We start from the raw sequence: 6,995 nt of genomic DNA on the forward strand, positions 1-6,995 counted from the left end.
AGTCTTAAATTTTTTTAAAAAATTTCAATTTTTATTAAATAAATAAAGGGAAAATAGTAAATAGAAAAAAGATTAAAAAGCAAAAGAAAAAAAAATCAAATAACTTCATATGTATACAATCAAGGTCAAGTTAGTCATAAAATATTAAATCTAAAATTTTTTTATTAAATATATAAAAAATGGAAAAAATAAAAAAAAAAATACAGGGCATACCTTATTTTATAAAAAGGCAATAAAAGTAAAAAAAAAAATTATTGAATCTTCCATTGAAAAGGAGAAAAAATGGATAAAATTTTATATCAGTTGATTCTTCCAACAAATAAAAAATATTTATCAAACATTTAAAAAAGAAAAAAAATAAATAACACATGATACCAAAGAAAAAATCAAGAAAAAAAAAGGTTCAACGAATAAATTGAAAAAGAAGATCACATTAAAAAAGAATTAAAAGAAAATAAAAAACAAATTAAACAAGGAAAAAATAAAAAAAAAGTGAGTCTCACGAAAAAATGTGAGTCTCACGAAAAAATGTGAGTCTCATATTTAAAAACCAAAAAGATGGTTCAAGAAAAAAATTTTTAAAAACGGATGTCACCCCTTAAAAAAAGATTTATTAAAAATTTAAAGAGATTGCTTGTATCAACATTTAAAAGTTAATGTGGATAACATATGGCATTAATGTATATCCATACATATACATTATTTATTTATAAAAAGGTTAGATGTACGGATGAATTAAATTTTAAATATGTCTAAATATAATATTTTTATTAAATTTAAAAAAAAAGAAAATATAGGCCCACAATAAAAGGTAAAAATTAATAAAAAAATTGTTTGGGAAAAAAATAAATCCCACCCAAAAGAAGAATGTAGGTCTCACACCTTTTAAAAATTAAAAAAATATAAAAAACGGATGGGCCCTGCAAATTTAAAAATGAAAAAATAAAACCAAGACGTGGATCCGACACCCAAAAAAGTTTTAAAAATGTTGCCCTACACTTTTAAAAACTTTTTAAAAATAAAAGTAGGTAGACCACATTAATTAAAAAAAAAAAGAAAAAAAAAAGGGAAAACCAAGGTGTGGATTTCACACCCTAAAAAAAAATTAACAAAAAAAAAAAAATATGACCCACACTTTTAAAATAAAAAAAAAAAAACATATGGACCTCGTTAAAAAAAACAAGGGATTGCACGTAAAAAGCCACATGGCCAAGAACTGGTAATTTCTTGTGTAAATTTGCAACATTTATACAAAAGATTTCCCGTTAAGAACTATTATCAAATTTGAAAAACACTTTTGAAAAAGTGGAGAGAAAATTTGAGATTAGAAGGTATGGTGTTTTATAATAATCTTTTATAAAGTGATCTCAATCTTTAATTTTTGAATTGAAAAACATGAGATGCCATTTTAGAATAAAATTAAAAGTAAAGAATTATATGAAAATAAGAAATTATAATGAGTTAAAAAGGAAAGGAAAAACATGCACGTTTGATATTTAGTTGAAAACTTGAAATAAAAAATTATAATTAAAATTAATTTAATTTTTATTAAATTCATGCTTTATTTTAGCGCGATCAAACACTTTTGAAAAGTCTCTTTACTTCAAAAAATTATAATGTAAATAATAATGATTGAGGTTTTATCCAACGTCTGATATTATTGGACTTGGAAAATCCTTATCTAAGCCCCACTCGATTCAATAGACTTGAATTTTTAAAAATATTAAATAAAATATTTTATTAATTTTTAAATATTTAAAATCAAGTCGGACTCAAACATTTAATTTCTTGACCCAAGCTCAGCCGAATTGATTTGGATCTATATCCTTTCGACCCTTGGACATATCAAAATCCGCCTTTCCTCACTACAAAAAACGTAAAATCCGTGAGACTTGCATGTGTTTTTTTAATAATAATATTAGATAGATAGATATATAGCCAAAACCCTAAAACCAACTCCAGAAAAGTAGATTACAATAAAAGAACAAAAGCTCTTCTTTTTTTCTTTCTCCTTATTATTCTCTCTTGTTTCCCTCGGCGCATCTTGGCTGCTCGAGTCTCATAATTCTTGAATATTAATTTTTATTAACTTTAAATAATATATATATGTATATATATTGAATCCTTGAATATTGAAATAGCCTTTATTTCGTATGGTTCATATATATAGAAATAAACATTTGCATTTTATTTGTTTATTATTTTGTTTAAATAAATTGCATTTCATATATAAAAAAGAAAAGTCTTTTTTATTTTATTTTTTATTTTCCACAAGGTTTGTGGTTTAGGACCAGTTGTCTAACGGGTGGATAACCAGGCGAGAATTAAAGTTACAATGATCAGGCCGGGAAAGAAGCTGATCCCAAGGGAACAAGCAGCAATAGCAAACCCCGAGGAAGATTCTAACACAGCGTAAGTGCCTGTGCTAAAAGCAATCACCATGGCAGCCATTGCGAGACAAGTTAAGTAATCGGCCACTTGAATATACTCAAGAAGGTATTGAACTAGCTTCCTAGATTCTGACGCTACAGTAAAATGCAGGGCGATGGCTAAAAGGGAGAAAACAAATGCGAGGGTATCTGTAATAATGAAGGCTTTAAAAGCTGAGTCACGACTTAAGGTTGCAGTGCCTTGCTCGCTCTTGTATCCACCAGGCACCGTGAATGCTGCAGTAAATGTTACGGTTGCTACTAGCGTTGCAACCAACAAATGGGCATTGGTTGCTTTATTCAGAATCTCGATTTTCTCCCCTTTGGCCCCATCATCCTTCCACACAAAACACTCGCGGAAGGAGTTGTGAACCGGTACCCCTGCCACTTCTGCTTTATCCCCTATCTCTTTCAACATTTCCTGAACCAGTTTCTGCATAACATATTTATCATTAATCGTCAATTTCAGGCTTAATGATTAGCGTTTGTCATCTATACATTAGAGATGGGATTTTTAAACTTCATAAACCAAACTTTATCTTTATTTCTATCCAATCTTTTGATCAAATATTTACCTTCCATTATTTGCTACTAAGGTATTTGTCTCTAATTAAGAAGACATCTCAATAATTAGAGCTTAAGGTTTAATTTTCAAAGTAAAATCCTGGGGTGAAGCATAGTAAAATTTCATATAGAAACAAAAAATTATTATTTGATACATTATATTATAAATTTTTTATTTTAATTAAGAAACTGACACAAAATTTTATTATATTATGTATGTATATACAATAAAAAAAAATTATCTCATCCATCACCAATGTAATTTAAAATCTTCACCTGCAAAGTTAGAGGATGCCACATTTTTAAAAAAGATTAAGAAATTTATATAAAAAGTACGTAATAGGATATGTATGTGACAACATTCCAATATCACTGATGAAAATTTAAAAACTTCACCAATAATATAGAAAAAAAGGCCACAGGAAAAAATTAATTTAAGCAGGGTGGAGCCAGCTGCCTACCTCCATTTTTGGATCTGAAATTCCATAAACCAGTCGTCCAAATCCATGAGCTTTAAGAATACTAGCTGCAAAAAAAGTACTTTTAATGCGCAGATGAGTAGGTCCAAAATTAACGACATCGAGAGGCGTGCTCCCATTGACATCCTTTTGGTGCAAAAGATTTCGAAGAGAAATCTCCTCACTGATAATATAACCCTTTATTAAGATCGTAAATTGTGTGGGTTCTAAAGCAACGATGGCGAAGTGAAGATAATTCCTGCCATTTTTGTCAACAATATCGCGACAACCTGGACAATAGGTGATAATGTCTTCCATTACGCCTAAATGTCCTCGCCAAGCTGCCATGTGAAGTGCCGTCGTGCCTGTCTCTTCATCAGTCATATAAGCAGCAGATGCATCGGTCCCTAACAACAGTTTTGCAATTGGACGGCGACCCAAATGCGCAGCATAGTGAAGTGGAGTCCGCCTTTTATCGTCGGTTTCTTTGGCTAAATGCATTTTTTCCTTTAACAGTATTTCCGTTGTCCCTAACAAAACACAATTCATTTTAAAAAGTTCGAATATATGATGTAAAACTCTGACATCCTACATTTAAGCTATATATATGGCATGTGAATTTGATTATTTAGTTAAGTAGTAGTTTATTAATTGATTATTCAATTATTGTAATTTAATTATGATGCAATAATTGATTATATAGATATAATATTTGAATATAATTATAGGTTTTAAAAAAATTAATTTAACTCAATTAATTTATTCAACTATCTTTAAATTTAATAAGTTTAGAATTTAAATTCTAACACTAATAATCTTTTTTTTTTATCCCAAATTATACCTTTTATTGTAGAAAAACATATTAGGATTAAAATTATCTCTTTTTATTCCCTTAATATTTTAAGATTTTCTTTTGATTATTCAATTTGAAAATAATAGTTTAGAACGTATACAAGTGTTATTATTTTTGCCATGCACGCTGATATGTCACATGACATGAAATGTTAAGGAGAAAGATATGTTATAATCATCATTTAACACTCAGTGATCAAAAGAATAAACACTTATAAATCTGAGTATCCAAAACATTGTTTTTCATAAGTTCATGAGTAAGCAAAATAATTGTGTTTTTTTTTTTCTAAAAGAAACTTAAGTGATCAAGAAGGAATTTAATTACTTAAAAAAATAATTGGTGATTTTGGTTTATATATTATTATATTATATTAATAAAAAATTATTTTTTAAATTTCACAAAACAAGTTCAATGTGTTATCATTTTTCACATATCTATTAAAATATAATTAAGTAAATTAATATAATAAATATTTATCTTATACACAAAAATAGATAGGTTTTAATTTTTTTAGTACTTAAGAATTTTAGAATTAGAGCCCTGATTTGATTTACTAGAATTAAGACTCCAGTTATAAATTTTATAAACATGTTTAAAGAGTAGCCAAATGTCATTTAAGATATAATTAAAAGATCAATATGTTAATATAATGCGATAATTCTATAAACGTGATTGTATACAATGCTAATCCTTATTTTAAGAGCTTCCAAATGTCCACATGTGCATAGGTTTGAACAGATAACAAATAACTATTTTTTTACTTTCAAAAATAAGAAAAAGGTGTTTAGATAAAAAAAAATATTTTTAAAAATTAAAACTCAAATTCAAAGCAAAATGTATGATACTACTTTAGCAAAATGTATAATATTACTTTTACTTGTATAAGATCAAAGGTGGAGTGTGAATTTTGCTCCGTTTGATAATTAACCATTTAAGAGATATTTAAATAATCATTATACAAAAAATTTATTAATAAAAAATATGAGTATATACACTATTAATGTTTAAGTCAATCCAAAATGATTTGAAAAAAAAAAAAAAAACATCTCACACACATGCATGTGCACACGCACATACATATATATATATATATAATATGAAGTTTAATTATTCATAAACTCTAATTAACTTTACCATTATTTGATAAACTAATCAATAAAAGCTATCTGAAAATCATTACCAAAAATAATTATTTTAATGATAATAATTTAAATAATTAAATTTCTTTTTGTATCTAAAATACTAATTTTATTATTAAAATTTGAAGTTATGATAAAAAAATTTTAATTTAAAAATTTAGTAAACAAAAATACCTGGTTTCAGTTTACAAGTTTTTCAATGTGTGTATGCTTTATATTATTAATAATGAGAATGGATCAACTAATATCAATTTTTTTTCTAATTATTGAATTCAACAAATTCAAAAGATGAGATTAAATTATTTTTTAAAATTAATTCTGATAGAATTAGTATTCGAATATCATTGTCCTTATTTATTTTCATTTTAAAATCAAATGAGCATGAAAACAAATTAATAGAAGTAGAAAAAAGAAATATGAGCAAATAAGTAATGAGCTAGCTTACTTTTATATCCGGCCATGACTGCTGCATGCAAAGCTGTTCTACCATGGGGGCCGCCGTAAGGCATTGACGTTGAATTGCAAGTATGCAATAACTCAGCCACAAAAAGAGGATATTTTTCAATGGCGGCTATGTAGAGTGGAGTCTCACCGCTTTTATTAGCGGAGAATATTGAAAAGTAATGATGATGAGAGTTTAATGCCTTCATCAATTCTCGCAGCACCTCAACTTGACCATATCGAGCCGCCTTATGCAAAGCAGTATTTCCCTGATCATCCCTCATAGTCAGCATCTGCCTTACCCTGGTTGCTTCTAAATTCTTCTCCAGATCTTCATCTTGAGGAAGTTTGGTGCGATCAATAAGGAATTTCACAATAGCAGAATGCCCATTTGTGGCTGCAATGTGCAATGGGATTTCCCCGTTGAGATTGGGTTGTAATAGCAGTGATGGGCACTTGTCGACGAGTTGCCTGAGAAAGTTAAGGGATGGCATTTTTTTCACTCTATATTTCTGGTGGCATAAAGTAACTACCCGGCCTCCCCCGGTTCTGGAGTAAATATGAAGGGCTGTGTTCTGCCTTCCGTCCACCAGGCGGTCAAGAGATTCAAGACCACCGAGTACTTCCCAGTTTCCATCTTCTGCAGCTTGGAACATATCATGGTTCATGTAGATGCAGGTGGGGAAGGATGAAGACGTCATATTTGCCTATAGTTGATGTGGTTTGTTGGTTGAATATTAGACTTAAATATGAAAATAATAATAAAAAAAAAAGGTTGGCTCTCTTATTCGATCTAATTAAGCCAAGGCAGGCAAAATTATCATAAACCGTCTTGCCTTTTTATATCTTTCGTTGCCTCTCAATATTCCAAATTTCCAATCATTGTGCCTTGCTTATTACTTCAAATATATAATAACTTCATTATATTGCAATATAAATTTTTTTTTTTACACTTATGTTCCTTTTCCGATTAAATATACCTTAGTTTAATCTTTATTCCATATTGAATTATACCTTTATTACTAATTAGGTTAAACCTTTGCATTTTTGTGCCTCAATAAATAATTCATTATGCTTCAAATTTGAAGGTTGATGAGAGACATGGTACAAA

The 6,995-nt window shown here is 28.3% G+C and overlaps 1 protein-coding gene across 1 annotated transcript; it reads right to left on the reverse strand.

The window, feature by feature from the left end:
* Positions 1 to 1,994: 1,994 nt before the first annotated feature.
* Positions 1,995 to 6,729, reverse strand: LOC111307031 (protein ACCELERATED CELL DEATH 6-like). Its single transcript, XM_022905097.2, has 3 exons — positions 5,889 to 6,729; positions 3,455 to 3,981; positions 1,995 to 2,862 (listed from the first exon to the last, which is right to left on the reverse strand). The coding sequence occupies exons 1-3, from the start codon at positions 6,583 to 6,585 to the stop codon at positions 2,299 to 2,301; spliced, it is 1,788 nt and encodes a 595-aa protein (XP_022760832.2). The 5' UTR covers positions 6,586 to 6,729; the 3' UTR covers positions 1,995 to 2,298.
* Between the last annotated feature and the right edge of the window lie 266 nt (positions 6,730 to 6,995).

This window comes from Durio zibethinus, chromosome 22 (genome assembly GCF_047325235.1).
Source record: "Durio zibethinus cultivar Kanyao isolate XHJ-2024 chromosome 22, ASM4732523v1, whole genome shotgun sequence".
Classification (NCBI taxonomy): domain Eukaryota; kingdom Viridiplantae; phylum Streptophyta; class Magnoliopsida; order Malvales; family Malvaceae; genus Durio; species Durio zibethinus.

Coding starts and splice junctions, on each gene's coding strand:
- LOC111307031 (XM_022905097.2), bottom strand. CDS start 6,585: ATGACGTCTTCATCCTTCCCCACCTGCATCTACATGAACCATGATATG. Junction 3,982..5,888: donor AGTCATGGCCGGATATAAAA/GTAAGCTAGCTC, acceptor GTGTTTTGTTAG/GGACAACGGAAATACTGTTA. Junction 2,863..3,454: donor TTTCAGATCCAAAAATGGAG/GTAGGCAGCTGG, acceptor TATGTTATGCAG/AAACTGGTTCAGGAAATGTT.